General features: G+C 41.2%; 1 protein-coding gene across 2 annotated transcripts in view; it reads right to left on the bottom strand.

The window, feature by feature from the left end:
* Positions 1 to 20,489, bottom strand: part of cpne5b (copine Vb) — a 95,246-nt gene that overhangs the window by 12,074 nt on the left and 62,683 nt on the right. For both annotated transcript variants that reach the window (XM_084036611.1, XM_084036612.1), the window contains 6 exons: positions 18,120 to 18,223; positions 16,804 to 16,908; positions 8,384 to 8,425; positions 8,144 to 8,219; positions 4,492 to 4,545; positions 3,744 to 3,805 (listed from right to left, as the gene is read on the bottom strand). In XM_084036611.1, coding sequence (XP_083892737.1) covers positions 3,744 to 3,805; positions 4,492 to 4,545; positions 8,144 to 8,219; positions 8,384 to 8,425; positions 16,804 to 16,908; positions 18,120 to 18,223 — 443 coding nt within the window. The remainder of the gene's footprint in view (positions 1 to 3,743; positions 3,806 to 4,491; positions 4,546 to 8,143; positions 8,220 to 8,383; positions 8,426 to 16,803; positions 16,909 to 18,119; positions 18,224 to 20,489) is intronic.

The following is a 20,489-nucleotide window of genomic DNA, read 5'->3' as shown; positions in this document are numbered from 1 at the left end:
AAGCAATCTGATATTGTTTTTTGCAGCCTGCATTAAAGGTAACACAAACGTGCCTTGCATGCCCAGCCACGATATGTTCGCTAAAATGTTGGTGATGTTCAAGGTTAAGTGGTCAACTCTATCTCATGGAGCACAGCCAAGGCTATTTAGATTACTAATTTTGTCGCAAACAAACAGCCAGACCCTATAATAAAAACAATATGTCTGGTAGAGCGACTGCATTTACAACGTTAGCGTTGTTGTGTCTTCCTCCCCCGTAACCGCCACCAAAGATTGGACTCTTTGCGGTGACCCAGACTGATCTCTCGGATGGCTTTGATTGGTTGAGTGTTTGCAAAGTGGTAAATTCAGGAGCGTTAAAGTGCAGCAAGGATGAATGATCAGCACTCATTGGAAATATGCAACTCTCTCTTGAAACGGGGGTTGCAATCTTTCAAAGATGAATCACGCTGCTCTAGTGTTGCTATATCCCTCCACTATGTGTGTGTGAGCCTTTGAGCTAAATGCCACTATTTAAAAAAGAAAAGAAAAACTCACACGTCTTTTGTAGACGTTCTGTTGAACTATTGTAAAATGATTCTCATTGACACTTCAAAATGACACTGCAGTCAGGTTGAGACTTTTACTGCTGTTCTTTATGAACCTGATACGAGTGCACTGAACCATAATCAGAGACGAGAGATGGCCTCTATCATTATAGTACAAGCATAAAATACCTCGTTCCTTAAGCTGCCCACCCTGCCGCACACTTGGAGTGATACTTTTGAGTTATGTGAATAGCCAAATTATCCTCGTCCTTTGATGATTACAGTGGTTGTCAAACGAGACATAAAGGCTGTCTGGGTTCACTTATGTCATGATGAAAGGTGTAACACCTAATATTACAGGAAAGTGCTGTAACAGCTAGCGTAGGAAACACGTGTTTTCTCTCTCTGGTGCCTGGACACGGCTTGATATCATATAGAACTGTCGACGCGTTTCATGTCTTTTATCATCTTCTATCCATCATTGCCTCCGCTCTGATCAATTTCCATGGGGGGGACCAAAGGGGACCACAGGCACAGGAGACCAAATTGTCTACCTGAATCTAATGTGATTTCACGTCGAAAAAGTGATGTGTTGCCATGACAATATACTTTCTGCCAGTGAGTGATGTGGAACAAGTTCAAAATTGATATATAAGATACTAAGCTACGATGTCGGGCGACATTGTGCAGACATGCCTTATATATGACATAATTTCTTAATCAAGGGATTCATATCAAATTCAAAACTATTATTCAGCAGCCCAAATGCGAAAGAGAGGCCATTGAGTGAACGATATAGAAGTTGGTGTCATTCTACCATATATCTATCCTTGGAAGATTTGGATAAAATGTTTTAAATTATAGTAAGGGTGGAAGATTTGCAACCTATAGAAAGGGGGGCGTTGGAGCTTAATGGTTATGGACACCAATGACGACGGCTTGAGAAGAATACAGCAGAGAAGATGGCCGTGATATGGCAATAAAGACAATGATTAAAGAAGCTATGCAAGAATTTCAATCAAGTATCTCACAGTACGACAGCAGCATAAAATTAAATGAGTGTTGTTGGCGGTTTTAGAGTAAGCTTTAAAGCGAATCTGTCCTGCCGTGGAACCATGCGTGAGCAACCTTTTAGCTTTGTCTAACAAATAAAGAACATAAATTCACAAATTTATGAACTCCTCCTCCTTTATGAACTTATGATCATCTTATTTATTTGTCATATATGTTCCCAAAAAAGAGGTGTGTGTCTGCGACGCAATAAAAATATAATTATAACAAAATATACAGGGTAACCAGTATGTTTAAATTCCATTTTCGGAACTTTGTAGCATTTTTGGGTAATTGTTGTGATAATATCGTGAATCCCAATTTTTTTCACTAGGATAATCGCAACATGACATTTTCATATCATCCCAACGTAGGCGTTGGTCCCGTCCATGGCGCTGATTAGTTTATTGTTGCACCCCCCCCCCCCACTCGAACTTCGCGGAGGCGGATTCAAGGGTGGCAAGCTTATACAGTTTAAGCGACACACTTTCCTCATATCATCTATTTTCTAAAGAGCAGGAGGCTCCACATCTGCAAGAACCAACTCGCTAATGTTCGTTCGGTAAGTGCCACACTAATGTTAGGGGGCGGACTGATGGGGATGATATCTTTGAAGCGAGGCTGCTAAACCTTAAGGTTATTGTATCATAGATCAGCCAAAGCCAGGAACTGTCAGAGGAATCTGTCACACTTGTCAGCTCTGCCACAGCTCATAAAGCCCATGACAGCCTACCCGCTGGGATGGGACAGTGGAGATCAAAGCAGAGCCCAATCTGCCTGAAAGGCATACTTCACCTGAGACATACTTGATATTCTTAAGTCAAGTCCCGGCTCTAAAACTCAACTGAAGTCTGAAGACAGTTTGGCCTTACCTAGCGCATTTGCAATGTATCAGACAACATCTACTGTTAATGTATTAAACAGATGAATAAAGTTAATTAATTTCCTACTACCGTAAATCTTCTAAAACGGACTACCAGTAGAATGAATAAACAAGATTTTGTGTCTATTTGAACCTATAAAATACTAGGTTCATTTATTGAAAAAGTCTCCTCTTTGGCTCCGCAGCTGCCATATTACCGTAAACAATGTTAGCCGTTTTTAAACGCTAGTTGACGCGCCGCTTTCCAGTATTGCACGCTTGGTGGGCTGCCACTAGGATGATTGACAGGTGCTCTCCTTCATACAATCATGCGTACACTTCATGGCTGCACCTGATTGGACGAACGCTTTCACTGGTGGCCTGTCTGTTTCAAACCGACCAACATGTTGGCTCGTTTGGAAACTTTCTCTTTATTTTACGAAAATAGTTCACCATGGAACCATAGTTCACAATGTGTTTCTGAAAACATTTTATGAGAGAAATAAACTATGCAGTTCCTGAATCTGTCTTTATTTTAGATCGACAACGGTCAGTTTAAACGATTTTCGAGAGCTTGTGGGAAGCGGCGCCCCTTCTCTCGAAACTCGCCGCGACACGAAGGCATTGCACGGCTTCTTACATACCGTAAATCCTCTAATATAGACAATGAATGGGAAGCGTGGAAATAACGCTGCCTGTGGACACGTACCTTCAGCCAAAATCTCTGTGACATGAAGGCATTGCACGGCTGACAATGAATGGGAAATGTGGAAATAACGCTGCGTGTTGACACGTACCTTCAGCCAAAATCTCACGCTGAACTAAGTTAAAAACTTGAGAGCCCTGCTGTAGCTATGGCTTGGATTCGTTAGCAAACATTGCGCCCCTGTGGTACTTGCATGGTACTATCACAAGCATAATGTTGAGGCCTGCCCAGAAAAACATTGGTTCTTATAATAGCCCCGGCCTCCATTAGAGACCGGCCTTTATTTACCTCCGCCAACAGCGAGACTGGCCAATGTTAGAGACCCAGCTCGTGATAGAATACAGGCCTATATTAGAGTATTTACGGTATTTTAGTTATTATTCAGTATTAAGACAACTTTCTATAATAGTTTGCATCTGCCATTAATCCTTTTTTTCTTGATGAATGTCGTGTCTCCAATACATTTATCAGCACATCGCTGGTTAACACAAGTGGTTTAAAATGGTGCTTCGTATGATTCTTTGTGGAGAAACTTAGTTTTACAGATCCATCGATTAAATCAACCATTTACCGCATATATGATGTCATTCCCACTCACCCTCCTTTGATGTAATCTAAGAAAGTGAACTCTGACTCCACTGAGAATGAGAGCAGGGTCACCTGGAATTGAGGACAAGGAGAAACATTTGATTAAACATAGTGCTAATTATCTTTTTCCTCTTGAATACAAAACCACATGAAGTTCCGCACTTGACACCCGCTTTAGTAAAGGACGTGAGAAAGCTGGATTCTGATTAATTTACATTGCCAGAGGACAAGATTGAAGATTGGGTGAGATGCATTTGTATGCATTAAGTGCAGATCCCCACACTGCTTAATATGTTGTGCGAAAATTGGTGTCTCAATTGGTTGTTGGTGTGGCTCAGTGTGGATCTGTCATATCTTAGAATGTCCTTCAAGTTCTGCTGTGCCTTAATCTTTCATTTTGTCCCATTTACACACTCACACAAGCTCCTGCTGCACAATCACAGAGTCCCAAGTATGTAATGGGCAGTGTGTTTGTGTACAGGAAATGCAAATACACACAAATGACTATTAAGTCCAAGTTTTTACGCTGAATCAGCAAAGCTCGTATGCTTTTTTTACCAAATGTTTTAAATAACTGGTGTCTGTGAGATGACAATTAATGAGGACATTTACTTTTTAAAACCTTTTTCTCACAACATAGAAAGCCCAGATAGGTAATAAAATAGCTAATTAAAGAGGGAATCATTTAACAGAGGGGAAGTGTGGAACAGAAAAGAGGCATAGTGACAGCCTGTGTTTGGTGCTGGAGCCTTACTCACCGTCCCAGAGTTGGCATATTTCTTTTTCTTCATTTTCTTCTTGGTGTTAATCACCTGAAAACAAACAAAAGGTACAGTAACTCAAAAATGAAAATACATTATTAATATTGCTATATCATATAACACAATTATTTCAATTTATTCACATGACTGTATGTATATAAAATACCACAATACATGTACTGTATGTGTTAACCAGTGTGCGTAATTAACTATTTTAATTGTTTTAGTTTAGCTACAATTAGTTACAGAAACATATAATTAAGTAAAATATTGTTTGGAAAAAATCCTTGAGAAATTTGCTCTTTTGGCTCTGGAGTAGTTTACTTGCTTTGCCACACTTGACTTCGACCCACTTATGTCACTCAAGATCACTTCAACCTCTCCATCAAGCTCCTACTGATTGACATCCCCATAAACCACACTGCACTCTCCGTAACCAGGCACCGACATCTCTTTGCCATGGTGTCTTCCATGTGCAGCCATATCATAATTCAGTGGTGTTACTTCAGTCACGACTTTTCTCTGTTCTGTATGAGATACTCCTCTTTGTAATAAGCCTGTGTCAGCATTACTTCTCTGTTTCTTTCTTCAAACACTTCCACATTCCTCTGGAAATCATCCTCTCCCATCATAAGCAAGGTCTTGTAAGCTACCCAGTGCTTCCGTTATTCACAGCTTATTCCTGCTACTGAGTTCTTGCCCCCAGGCGTTGCCTGATTCATCTTTCTATCACAGGAGCGAGCAATGAGTATAACAACAGAGGGAAACCAGGAGGAATTATGCTCTAGTGGGATACCATCATTCCATCATCACTGTTGGTACTGCTGCCGACATGAATGTCTTTCTCCCCAAATTCATAAACTGTATCAATTTGCTCCTTGTTTCATCTCTCCTCTGTGTTCTTAAAGTGATGGTTCGGAGTGAAATGCACCCTAGGTAATTTCCACCATGACATCCAGCCAAACACCCCCTCGGAAGCATTTTTAGCAATGGTCAACATTGGTCAGGATAGGGCTATTAGCTGAATGGCTTAGTACTGGCGCGAATGGTACATTATGTATTTCTCGTAAATTACCCCACTAATAATGCATGGAATGTTACCAAACTTCTGCAGTAGTACACATAGGGTCTGTACTCACAAAACGAGGCATTTGAAAGTTTGTAAGTACACCAGGAGTTTATTTAAAAGAACACTTCCCTGATAGCTTCTATCCTCTGCTGCTAACGCTACCGCAGCGTCCAAGCCACTTCCGTGTGTACCCAGCTGTTGCCGTCACGCGAGTTTCACGCGAGAGTATGAAAAGCGTTGGGCCACATGTAAAATAATAAACCCCACACAGTGACTTCTTTATACTATTTCTCCAACCTCTGGTTTCCTTATCTTGTGCACCATTTATTGGTCGCTCCTTCTAACCTAGTCAACCATATCCTGCATCGAAGGTAGGGTAGGATCTAAAGTGACCACATACGTCACATACTCAATGTAGTGCATTGCCCAAGCCAAATAGTATTTCTTCTCCTACAGTCACACACACCTCTCCCCAACACACACTACTTCAATGTTTTTCCTTTGCCTGTTCTTACCACACCAGGCTCCACATGAAACGCATATGTGCTGCTGTCTCGATTTTCTTCCACTAGGTCTGGGACACACTTGCATGTTGTTAACTTTAACAACTTCAGTTTGACTGGTTTCATTTCAGCTCGGCATATGGCATTGGCTGACACCCAAAGCCACTTGACATCAACCTTGGGCATCTCTCCAGCCTCTACTTCCATCCTCACCACAACACTCCCAAACTCTATCATTCTTGTATCAACCCACATTATCCCAGCTTCACTTAAAGTATCTTGTGTTGGATGCTGTTCACATTCAGACTTCCTTCTTCACCTGGTACCATTCTAGCTTCACATTTATTGTCTTACCCATACAACAGATAATAAAACTTCCTGTAATTTCTTGCTGGATTTGACTCGCATTACTCCTCTCATGTTCATGCAATCACATACTTGTGTGCAGTTTGTCCATCAAAGTGTCACATGTTAACATTCAGGTTCATACTTTTATATTTTGTATGTATTTCATATTCTACTAGAACATGTTTAGATGCTTTAATGTTTAAAAAACATTATTTTTAACCTTCTGTTTGAAAGGCTGCATTTTACGGGCCATCCCTTTAAGCCCCCCTCCCCAAAAAGCCCAGTCTACTATGATTGGCTTGTGAGAATAATATGGTTCATCTTTTCAAAGGTAGTTCTCAAGCCGTGGGTAAAGATGTGTGATGGTATAGTCTAATCAGGAAGGGAAACCAAATCTGAATGACCTGTTAGATCACATATTTTCTGATCAAGGCGGCCAAAAAAACACTGACTCACAGTTTGTGGGTTGGTAGGTCCCCCAGATAACCGAATGTATGTGCACAAGAATTGAAAAAGTGAGTTTTTCATATGTCCCCTTTTGAGGAAACCGAGAAAAATGTGTGTGGAAAGTGTAGATCTTGTAGGAATACAAAAACACTTTATCTCAAGTATCTTATACATGTTTGTCACAGTATTACACAGGACAGGTTTTGAAATCCAAAGACAAATCTGAGGCTACAAAGAATCGTTGGGTGAGACAGGCATAAGCCTTAAGACTTATATTTACTGTACAGCTATTCCTCTGGCTCTAGAACAAGAGAGGAATGTCAATCCTGAGACCAAAGACGTCACAGCTCATTACCTCAATCCGTTACAGCTGCTAGGCATGAAAGTGACAGCCCCTAATTTAACATGGAGGGATGGCAATTTGTCTGACACACTGAACAATCTGCTGATGCAAAAACTAAAGGGCCTTTCAGTCTCACCGGGAGGTAGAAAGGAATCAAGAGTAGTGTATAATGAAGCTGCCTTCCAAAAGACAGGTATTTGTCCTTTGACTGGAGGCCACCGAACCAAACAAGCCTCTAGGTATTGATGTGTCCTCCTTTATGGTAAGACGTTGACTTTCAGATTTCTTTTACAAAGGTGCATGTTCAATGGTAGCCTTCATACTCTTGTCTTAAAACATCCTTCTTTGTAAATTAACAATAAATTCTGCTCTGTCAAATATCAGATCGATAAACACATCACACATGTCATTTTCAGGCCTCTCACATCACCCTTGGATTCTGCGACATTTCGATGAGTTGGGTTTCTGATTTGCATACAGAGCTTTGTGATGTTAAGCTATCCCAAGAGAAGTAATGCTATTATCATTCTAAATCGCTAGATTGCTTCATATCAATCCTGTTTCACGCTGCTGCGAATAGCTCAATTTCTATGTGTCTGCATCCAGGTGATTATAGTAAAATAAATAATAAAAGTATTTTAATTGGATGTACAACAGCTTGTGGAAGATGGCTCAAATACTGTACCATACAATTCCCCTAAATGGATTAGGAATGTATGGATGTTATTTTGTAAGTCGAATAAATGCATTGGTTTGCCGCAGGAGTAGAAGATGGAAAGGAATTTGCTCAAGTAATGGAAAAACAGTGCAACAGTGATGTCAGAGATAGAAATGTCACCGGTGTCAGAAATGGGATCCAAGTGGACGCCGTAGAGAGATTCAAGGTCTCAGGAGCCAACAGACACGTTGTTGAAATTTTAAAACACTAGCGTTACTCACCTCATACACATTGAACTGGCTCTGCCCTCGAGCTAGCTCTCGGTAGCTGGTCGTGAAATCCCCAATGAAGTCATGGCTTGGAATAGGAATGAAAGAAAAGAAACACCAGTGAGTTCGAAAAAAATATCAGATACAAATAACAGGATGGATGGCGGGACCAAAATGTGAAACAGGAAAAACTTTTACATTAAGCATGGCTTATGTTTGAGTTTTTGAATCGAAGATTGCTGTCAGACTCACCTGCCATCCCTATCCCAATCGTACACCTCCACCTTGATTGTTCTGGAAAAAAACAGAAACAGATTTCAGTTTGCCTCGGGTGGCTTGCTGATATCGCCGCAGATTGCGCATATAGGACAGTCGTGCTGCTGCGGTGGAAATGCACCTGGAGACGGCCAGCCAACCCACCCGTTAAGAAGTGTAAAAATATTTTCTGTTCATGATGAGACTGCGAAGGAACAGCATTGACTTTGGTGGGTTGCCACAGTCTCAGGAATTAATGGGGAACACTGAAGGGGAAGATTTGATAGGGAGGGTGATGCTGTTCAACAATCCAGAGGCTGCAACAGCAGACATTGTCACCCCTAAACTTAAATTGAGATCAGGGGACAGTAGGCTGACCTGAGGGACGTGGAGGCAGAGTAAGGGGTTAGGAGGTCTGTAATATAGGAGGGGGCGTTCTATTTAGAGCTTTATCGAAAAGCAGGGGAAGCCTTAAAATCAATTCTGAACTGCACTGGCAGCAAGTGGAGGGAGTTAATATAGTATCTCATCCAGTGTTGGACCAGTTGCAGGAGGGACGGGTATGACTGACTAATCCCAGTGTACAAGGATTTGCAATAGTCCAGCTGGGAGGAAAAAAAGGCATGGTTGACTTTCTTAAGATATTTGAATGAGAGAAACGGCTTGATTATGGCAATAGTACCAAGCTGGAAAAAAACCTACTGCATTAAGATTGTTGGAGCATTTACGGGAAACTGTGCATGTCTGAATTGGTGCCATGGTTTCATCACGCTGGGGAAATATAACCAATCTCCTCAGTAACAACTTAATTAGCAGTATAAAGGCTTCTGCATGAGACAGCAACCACAGATGTATGATCCTGTTTCTCTTGTCAAGCTTTTGTGCCAAATACAAAAAGCTCAGTAGTATCACTATTGAGTTGTACAAGGAAAGGAAACATTGAGGATGGTTATTTATGTATTTACCTAAAAGATTTTGTTGTTCAGTTTGGTGTGGTAATGACTGAATAATTCAGCCTGTTCAGTGGATCTTTAAGTGACAATGAGGAACACTTTTGTGATGATTTTGGCGTACACATGGACAAAAGCGGTAGTGTTTCCGATCACCAGAGTTCCTTCAGAGAACTGCGGAGTCTTAGTTATGGTTCTCCAATGCCTCCCTTCCCCCAAGCTATATTAACCTGACCTACCAGATGGTTTGTTACACAGAATCATCCGAGAAGCAGTGATTGGAAACTGTTTAGAAAAGGGCAGGCACTTTAAAAAAATAAAAAATACCTGTTTGAATGAACCATGTGTCAATCAAAATCACTCTTACTGAAGGGAGTCGGGAGAAGAGTGACAAACATCCTTTCTTACAAGAAACGCCATCAATAGCGTTCGTTGCTCTTTTTTCAATCAATAAATACTCTCCATTTCTGACGTAACTAATGCTATTACACCTTTTCTTGTCGTCTCATCTTGTGACATTGCGAGAAGGTAACAGCGATACGGCCTGGAATGACTACTGCAATTATTTTTCAAAAATGATTAGGATTACTTCGAGATGGTTTCATAATCCGGTTAAAAGTTCCCTCAGTCACTTTAAGTAATTATTGGTCTCTGGAAATACATAGCTTTTTTTAATATCATACTGGAGTCGGTTCATATAATTTCTTTTAAAAGCAAGTGTTTTGAAATAGTGATAAGGGAACCCTGAAATCAATTAAATTAGCTGTAAGACTCTTCTAAAACTGGAATACTTGCCAGCTTTAAGACAAGACACAGCAACTGGCTGCACATTGTTAGAGAAAAGTCAACTTGTTGGAGCAGTTCACTCCAACAATCGTAACTTGCAAACTGCAGTGCAATGAGATAAAGAACATAAGAGAAAGACGGTGACAATTTGCACAAATGCAGCAGAAACAATGTCCCTGCAGAGGGTAAAAAAAACTTTTTTTGGCACTTTCACTCCTGAGTCACATTGATCTCACCCCCATGTCTCCTCCTCTCCCCCACTTCGTCTTTCACAAGTTCTGACACCAGCCCAGATCCAAAGAAAATGGAAGCAAGCGGTACATCAGAGACTCTTTTCCCCTTCACTGAGGAATTGAAAGATGCCAGAAATAATCCCAACTTCCTCCCTGCCACCTGGCCCCTGTCATTCTGTGGTGACAGTTTGTTCTTTTGAGGTTATCATCAAGGCTGCAACAGAGAAATTTGCACCTAGGCGGTAGAAACAGAATGCTTCTCTTCTGGTGTGGAACAAAAAAGAGGGAATAGGTAGAAAATGGATACAGAAAGAAAGGGAAGGGCAGAAAAAATGTACCTCTTCCCCTTACCAATCTTTTTATATGCTAAATGCAAGTGGTGCACATATGACTAATAAGCACACCATGATGCCACCTCAAACCATTTACCATCATTTTATTTCAAATCCTTACTACAGCCGTATCCAAGGACTACTTGAGTGGCTCCATCAACTCTCAGAACAATATACACTCCAAAACTAATCTGCCACAGATATCCTCAGCTGCTATTCTAAGGCATCTTTAATAAACATGACTCATCTTCCGTAATGGAGGTGCATATAATTGAGGTGGGGAAAAAAGGGAGACTGCATTTCTTCAGCTCCAATGTCAGATCACCCTTTGATCTTTTGCTAGAGACGGACATGGACTTGCTTGAGTCACCTGAGCTGGAATGATGATGTGTAAGCATTTGATCTTTTTGATGCTTTTGGGAGAATTATCGGCATAAGAATGTATACCATATGGACCATCTACACAAAAGAAACGCAATAAAGGATATATATAGTAGAGAGATGAATAATGGGAATTTATATTTCAATTTCCATTATTCAACAACATGGAAGCACCATCCATTTCCCTCCACTTTCTTCACACTCCCTCCTCCTCCTCGACTTACGCGTCTGAAACACTTTTGACATATTGGATTTTGTTTTTTCTTCTGTAATTCACTGCAAGTATACTTGTCTTTGCTGCCCGTGATCAGTTATTCTCCTCTCCTTCATTTCTCTGCCTGTCCTCCTCCCCTATCCCTGTGCTTTCCTTCTTTCTACTCTCCTCTTCTTTGCCAAAAAGGACGTGTGTGTGTGTGTGTGTGTTTGGATGGATGGATTTTGCTCCCTGTCACCAGAGACCCAACTGGACTCGGCTACTTGAAGGACAGTCTGCCAATCAGTGTGCCACCGAGTCGCCATCCAACACAGTTGGAAGGTGGAGGTCTTTTTATTTTTTTTTATCCTTGTCTGTGTTTTCAAGATATTCTAAAAGGTTATGAATAGATGACAGACTAAAATCAAGCAGCAACCTCTGGTGCTCAGAAATGAAGCCAACGTGGGAGTGCCAAAACTCCCATTTCCTTAAATGGCCGATTGACACAGCTCCAAAAGTGAGTTTAGTACAATCCCTGCAGACACTCATGTTAAAATGCCAAAACTTAATAGCAGAAATGAATCGCCTGTACAAAAAACGTTTTAGACTCTTGCTGTAGGAGAATTATTCATACAAACAATATGGCTTGCTGTACAGTCAAATGCTCACCGGGCGTCCTGCTGGCAAGTTATTGCACACATTGAATTGCATTTCACTGGAGTTGTAAGGTTACCTTGTAGGATTTCATGTGACAAATAAATTGATTGATTTTTGAGTGAAATTCGAACGTTACTTTATTTTATTTTTATGTTACACAAGGTTAACGTTACCCAGCTAGCAACACATATGCTAGTCTTTGCTAGCTTGGTAGCTTGTAGCAAAGTGGCTGTGTTTAAGCAACCAGGCTTAATTCACCTCCATCGCCACTTCACCTCATTGCTACTTTTTTCCCTCAGCTGCTCGAGTCACTACCAAGATACAGTCTATAGCCCCTTTTACACTGCCTTTTTGTTGCAGGAGTATCACGCCCTTTTCTCTGCCCCATCGTCAGTGTAATAGAATATTATGCCTCTGAGATGGCAACCGAGGCAGTGACAGAGCCACATCAGAGGCGACACGAGTCCAGCTACTGTTCTTTGTAAATGGAGCGAGGCGGGAAAAGATGTAACGTGGCGGTGGATTAAACAAGCTCAAAGCATAGATCCGAAGAAGATAGAAAGCTGGAAGTTGCTCGTACGAGGCCACTGTTATACACATCAACATGTTTATGATGCATAGCAACTTCGCTTGCGGTTGAAGAGTCATGTAATATACGAGATGAGCAAAAGTTCACCTTTCATTGTTGCTTGAGCTAATCGGATAGGACTTGGCTTGGAAACTGGTTTGGATGCACAACATAAATCATCCGGTTTTAGAAAAAAAGTGCACCTCTATGTGCCTCTACGTGCACGGAGATCCTGTTGTTTGTTTTGCAAAAATATCAACAAAGCCCGGGGTCATCCTGTCCAATCAGCACGCAGGGCTGTGTTTGTGCACACAGAACCTCTCTGCCCTCGGGTCGTCCCAATATCACAGGGGGGAGGCGGAGGGAAATAGCAACAAGCTTCTAATTCCTCGGTTAAAAACCGAAACGAGGAGGTCCAAAACGACCAACGAAAAGAAAACACCGGTGGAAAATAAGGATAAAAAGAAAGATTGCGACGGTGCCCTTGATAAAACGAGAGTCAACATCTGACCCGCGTTTCAAAGGTGGCGTGATCTAAGGGACTTCAAAGGGCACGGAGTTGAGGGGAAGGAGCTCAGTGGTCGTGGGGGAGGAGCGTGAGAGTTGTAAACATTCAAAATCTGACAGAGTGCCCTCGATCCGCCAGACTTGCCGACTGGGACGTTAAGACACAGGAATATCACTGAGAGATACGATGGAACTGAAATCCAAAGTGCATTTTCTGTTTTCTGACTTGACGGTTTAAGATACATTTTCTTTAAAATAGGTTCAGGGTTGAAGAGGCTGCTTCATAATGAAGAGAATAAAATAAAAAAATGTATCTTACATTACAGTCGAGTGCACGACTATTTTCAGATGTAATTTCAGGTGATGCAATTGGCTCGAAAGACGCTCGATAGACGCATAATTTCTTTTCCTCTCTTGCTTTCTTTTGTCAGTTTGGAGAGCAGAGTGCCCTTTTTGGAAACGCCCTTTATTGAAACCACTCCAAGCTCGCCTTTTGCCCTTTGGTGCATCTAACAAGAAAGAGATGTCCAAAGTAAATCACAGATCTAATTAGAGCACGGTAAATCAGCAGGAGGTCATCTACTGACATACTTGAGCAGGCCACTACTCTCAACAGACAGAGGTGCTTCGATGTGCCGGAGTGAGAGATAACGAGAAGTTGCAGCCACAGTTACGACCACGCCGCCCAGCTACAGCATCAATATACATAGCAATGCTTCTTATGCACGTAATCTGCATATTGTGCAACTCTTACTATTTAGAATTTTCTAATGCACTTTCATCTAAAACAGTGTTGGTTCTAGCAATGATTTACATAATTTATCCATCCGATCGATGGTTGCAGCTACTGATAGTTTGGGAGTCAGCAGAGAATAGAGATATGTTTGTGCAGGATGACCTTCAAGAATAATGTGCCAATGTTCCGTTCTACGGTTGTATGAGGATGACAAACCAATTTTCTCCTACAAACTGCAATGACGTGCACGGAAACCAAATCGTAACGCACCATGGTACACTGAATCCAACAATTTCAAAGAAGTTGAACTTGCATGCATATTTAAAATCACCATAATCAACCACTAATTAAAGTGGCTAAATCAGTGTTTTCCTTGCAACAAAAGAAAACCAGCACTTGTTTCTTTTATAGAAACCTGCTTTACCCCTAAGTCCTCTATAAGACACTCAATAGGAAACAAAATGTATGTACTGATAAGTAAACCCATGTATTTATACATTTAATACCACATGACTAGAGAACAAGTATTAAGAATAAGCATTTTTTTCATCTTGCTGCATCCAGCTCCACATAGTCATATTAATAATGAATAACTCCAGAGGCTGTGAGTTTTTAACTAAATGTCCAGACTCGCCCGCTTCCCCTGTGTCACCGAGTGGCACTGCCGTGGGCTCTGCGGATCCACAATTTATTTGCTTGAGTCCACAAGGGGCCTCAGGTGACCTGCAGACTTCCAGAGCAACCTCTCTGAATTATTTGGATGTGTTTGTTATAGTATGTAAAGTTGGACAGGGATTGGTTGGTATTTCTCCATCTACGGTGTGAGGGTTCTCATTTAATGGTTTAATGTGAATGCAACAATTGGGCATCACATACAAGGGGAACATCTTCATACAACCGTGCTTTTTAAACCACTGCTGGTTTCTGCTCTCCAATTTGTTTGAATGTAGACTTTTGATACATGTAATAATTGGTTTGGACTGAGTTAGTTGATTTCATTCCCTGGCTCTTTAGGGCATTTACATCAGCACTTTTCAAATGACTGAAAGCTCTCCATCAGTTGATGGATGTAAAATATAATTACATAGAATTTTCAAAGAATTGAAAGCCTTCAGAACCTTGTTTCTTCTTTGAAAACATTTATTTATAAGTGGGTCTTAAGAACTATATAATTAAGAAGACAGACAGACCTTCCCACTTGCCCATCATTTTTTTACTCCTCACCCACACACAAAATGTATACAACCTGTTTATAGCACTAGTGTTGGTGAGACTTCAAGACAAAAAATTCAGACTGTTTCAGTTGGTGGCTTGTCACATTCTATTACACTCGAGTGTGGACATGTGTGTTTGTGTGCGCATGTTTGCATGGCACAGGAAAGAAGTATCTTTGATGCCCGGCTTAGTTCCTTGTGTGTAATTGGCTCTGACAGGAGAGTAACCCTTTCTTGGGCTCATGTGTGATTAGCTGGCTCACACGAATCCACGTAACATTTCTGTATTGAATACTTCCCGAGACAACCCCATCAATAGCTCTGTTCCCGCGTGTTTGGGATTCATCTCAGCTTTCTGAACACATACCAGGTTCTCGGCATTCTCAGTAATTAGGGTCTGACTGCATACAAAGAAGATAGAGGAGACAGACACCTTCGCAAAAAGAGACGAGAAAAGGGGAAGAGGCAGAAAGAAGATACGGTATGCTGCATGAAATATTTCCCCCCACAAAAGTAATCTGTCTGTCACTCCAGTTTCATCTTCCCTCACAGCTCCTTCATGATTTGGCTTGTTTTCTTCCCAGCACTGTCTTTTAAATTAGGCAGGCAGATAAGCTGGGGAGAACTGGATTCATATCCCCTCTAACACAACATGTCTACATTAATTATGAGCCAACTGGGAAGAGCAACCGCTCATTATTTTTGATAAATTTAGTTAATAATGTGATCCGAATGGTTTTATAAATATAAAAACAAAAAGCAATAATAAATACACCAAGTTAAAGGCTATTAGGAGTATTAAATGCTGTGAATGATGTTTTGCCTTTTCATTTCCTCATATCAACTTTCCTAATAGTCTTTGTTTTGCACTCCTAACATTCATTATGTTATATTTTCGCTGCAAACGGTCACAAGTAGATATGATCAAGAAGTTAACAAAACTAACATTAGCTCCATGAGTCAGTTGATAACCAGTCAGTAACCACTGGGTCTAAAAAGGGAAGCCAATGCAGAAGGGGCTTATACTGTTTATTCTAATAGCCAGCAGGGGGCGACTCTTCAGGTTGCAAAAAGAAGTCTGATTCCATAGAAGTCTATGAGGAAATGACCCTACTCACTTGATTTATGGCCTGGCCAATGGCTGTTGGTTTCAAGTATTCTTCAATACAGCAGGATGATCATTTAGTCAATGATGGTACCATGTAGAGTGAAACAGACCATAAGGCAGGGTGTGCTTTACGGGGCGACTACCTTGTGATTGACACCCTGTCTGGGTGTTTTCTGTTTTCGTATGGGAACATCATTTTTGGACAAAGGGCTTTAGTTTAGTCAACAGTCAGTTTACACACTGTAACTTATTGTAAGTGTTGTATAAGTTTATAGAAGAGATACAACACAAGGAGGTCATTGGAGATTAGGGAGGCTCATTGTGCGTGACTCGTGCTACTCTAGCAGAGATCAATACCGAGGGATGTCCTAAGCACACAGAGGCAGAACTAATGCGACAGTAGAAACAAGTGGAGGCTTAACGCTGCACAATGTTCAATTGATTTCTGCTGGTTAAACTCCCCCCCCTGCTCAGGGCGTGGTAATGGCTGCCATCAGTAAGAAGTTTATCAGTCAGAGAGATTTTCATTAGAGCCATGAAGGCAGTCAATAGATTGAGCCAACAGAAATCAATGAAGGCATAAGATATGAATGGGGTCAGCATTATCAACTATTCAAAGAGCATGCAATATTCCCTTTATGTGTGATAGGATAGGATAGAGAGAGAGAGGGGATAAATGGAGTCAGCAGTGAAAGGATTATCAGCGGTGATGGGGATCAGAGGGTGGGATGAACATGGAGGTTGCATTGTACCTGTCGTAGTCTCCATTGCAGAGCGCTCGCACTGGGATAGCGAAAGGCTGCCACACTGGATTTAACGTGTTCTTCACCACCTCTGTTTTATGGCAGATAGTAAACCTAAAGGGGGAGGGAAGTTAGGAAAATAGTTCTTCAGAATGGAGGCAGAGAAAGAAATGTTAATATTATTTGTTAATTACACAAGAGAGACGAATATGCAAATAAGGGGAGGGGCACACGGCTGACGGAGCGGAGGAGACAGAAGAACAATGTCACATCCTACAGTGATGGGTGAGATGCTTTAAATAGGAGCGTATCCAGCTTTGTTTACCGCTTGGCTCGTCTCCCAGCTACATTGTGTTTTAGACCACAGAGAATAATTTGATATTTCAGTCTGGGTTTTAAATCCTTTCCCTTGACCTCAAGTCTGACAATGACATGCAAATGGTTTTCTCTGATATCCGAAATGTCTCGCAGAGTATAGAGCCACATAAATTCCTATCAAATACCCCCCAAATACCCTTTCTAAAAGCAACAGGGCATATCACAATTTGAACAAATTTTTATTTATTTTTTTCACCCAAAGCCTTGGATTTCCTACGCCCCACAAGTGCCTCAAGCCTTTTAAAACCCTGTTAGTCCTTTTGCCGGCCAGGCCTCTAATTTGAACCCCCTCTAGCAACCGACAACAGATACTTCTAGCACATCTGTGGGGATCCATTTCCCACCCTGTTATGTATGAAGAAAAAAACTGAGAAAAGGTGGAAGACGGCTAATGAACCACTTGCTACAGCATCTCCGGCTAGATAGGGCTGATGCTGCCACAACTGCACAGTCCCTTGGGAGAGGCTGAACAGCACTCTGGGAAGGCGTGAATAGATGGGTCGTGCATCCCTACGTCAATTGCCTTGGAGACTGACAGCGTTTTTTCCTACTGCTGGAAAATGCAGATTGTGGGGTTTTTCCTCACTTTTTTTTTTTTACATTACTGCCTGTCTTTCTTATTTGCTCTCCCTGAGTCATTTATGTAAGGCATTGTCATGGGAGTTGTGTTGTAAACAGGATACTTGGCTCTGCATGCAGCCTCTTAAGTTGTGCACGCCTCAGTAACCACTGCAGCTCTTCTCTCATTCTCCACATATAATTATCATCCCTCTCTACTGTATCTCCTCTAATGTTCCTTCTGTTTTTTGCCTCTCCCTGTTCCTCAGATGATTTCCATTTGAATAATTTATTATGGCACAGTTACCTTTTACGAAATTGTACCGGTACTTGCAGCCAACCTTTCACAACACTTGGAATGACAAAAGAAAATCACATCAAGCACTCACGTTCCGTCCTCATTGCTTCTATAGAAGACCATGAACGGGTCCGACTTGCCAAAGAAGTCCTTCTTGTCCAGCTTGTTGGCACAGAACTGCATTGTGGCACTGTCCTGCATGGATGCATGGAGATGTGGGGAGAGGAGTGTGAGATGGGTTGGGGGCGAAAGGGTATATCCTAATTTATTAATAATTATAGAATGGAGGGTATTATATATGTGGCCTATTTCGGTCTTCTTCCCCTGCTTCTTATTTATAGCATATTGCATGTTTCCATGCCATTATGAACCATTAAAACCCAGCCAACGACCAACCAAAAACAATAAAGTGAAAGCGCTACAGGGCATGCTGTTGATTCACAGTGGGATTTCACAGAACTCGCTATACCCAAAATATCAGTATCAAAAATATTGCTTGATGTAGATTCAGGGTTGAGTAGCATTAAAATGCCCCTTCTTTACCACTATAAAGGTACTGGCAGGTTGCTGATGAAGCACGTGATTTTAAATCACCACATAATGCAGAATACTCAAAGTTAAGGTACTTAGAGCTGTTAATAATGAACATGAATGAAGTAGAAGAACAAAAACAATGTTGACTTCAGTTGGGTGATTGGGTCAACATGTTTCACCATCAGCCGACATGTCACCACCTAACTGCTGGAAACACGCACAATTTGTTTCAGCAGGTGTGTAAAAATAGGTGGACTCAATGTCCAGGTTCATACTCACGCACAAATGTGCAGATATCGTTCACACTAAACACTTAATACAAATGCCCACCAATGTAACACAGCTGCTGGAAAACAACCCAAAAAAGGCTCAGAGAACAAGTTCACGATTCCATTTTACTTTGGAAAAATATTGTCTGCTTGTTTGTATGGGAGTGTAGACAGACGGTATGACTGTTGTTTTAGCCTGTGTAGTGTAGCGTGACTGTCACCTGCTTCCACTATGAACTATTGGCAGTCAGCCTACCATACACTCTAGCTTTATCTATAACCACAGCCTAATGGTGTGTGTGTGTGTGTGTGTGTGTGTGTGTGTGTGTGTGTGTGTGTGTGTGTGTGTGTGTGTGTGTGTGTGTGTGTGTGTGTGTGTGTGCGCGTGTGTGTGAGTGTTCAAGTATGCAGGCATTGTAATCCCCAACCATAGTACCTTATCCGCCGACCTGCGGTCCTGCTCACATTAGTGCCAGCTGCTTACCAAGTCTAATTCTGGCATGAGTAATGATCGTCAGGCTAACTTCTTCTGATAGCTGTCACAGCATCTGGAAACCATCAGATGCTTCAACTATATTTCAGCCTCAGAGAAACATCAAACACAAAGCACAGTTTCTGCTCTGGACTTTGTATCTTCCTTGTACTGCTTTGCTTCTTGTTTTAACCAGTGAAATATCCAGAATGTTTAGATATCATGTCGGTAAAATATTATGTTGTTGTTGTTACATACAAAGTATAGTCCTAGTTTTCTAGTTATTGAGTAAAGAATTGCAAGATCAATCCATCATACTGTAAGACATATTTTTAATTAATTACCACTACAACTACTCTAATCACAATGCATGTTATTAATCATGATTAGTACTTATTACATCCTTAGTTACAGTTACGTTCCAGAAAGGTCAGTATAGCTAACCTTCCAGTTTATGGTCTAGCCTTGCAAGCCAAGCAAGTTAAAGCAGTAAACGTTGATTGAGCTTATCATCTACTATGCAAATGAGAGAACTGTTTAAAACAGTTCACAGAAGATAAATCCAGTGCAGCAGAACCTGAGATATCCTCTTTTTTTATTCCACCCCACTTCCTACTCATAACCTGGTCAAAACTACCCATAATACATCTCAACTAGTGTCACTTTGGTTAAAAATGCGAGTTTAATGTAGATTCTCACAGGCCACAGAGGTCTAGTAAGCTCACCTATTTATTTTTAACTCCACATCCCCAGATTTTGTTGTCATTTCCAAACCAGTCTTCAGCCCCAACTGACGCTGACTCAAGTGACATGAATTTGTTACCTTTATGACCACGAATGTGTTAAATTCCGTTTCTGAAAGTCAGCATGCAGCCTTTTCAATCTTTCAATCTTTCAATCAGTAGACCCACCGTTTTCCATCATGCTCTACTTTTTCAACCGCATGCTGCTTCTCTGCTATTCAGAAGATTGCTGTTTACATAACCAGATTAAATCAGACTTTTTAAATGTTGCTCCATATTATCACCTGCATTCCTAAATTATGAACATAATGATTGCAGCTACAAACCACAGGTGCAGTTTGAACTTTTAGTGACTCAAATTGCATTGTACTATTATCATTAGCTTGGAACAAAACAAATAATCTGTGAACAAAATTCTTTATGCACAGTATATGAAAAATCTA

This window comes from Eutrigla gurnardus (genome assembly GCF_963514095.1).
Source record: "Eutrigla gurnardus genome assembly, chromosome: 2".
NCBI classification, from domain to species: Eukaryota; Metazoa; Chordata; class Actinopteri; order Perciformes; family Triglidae; genus Eutrigla; species Eutrigla gurnardus.
The sequence above is the reverse complement of the archived record's forward strand: the minus strand, read 5'-3'. Positions and strand labels throughout refer to the sequence as shown.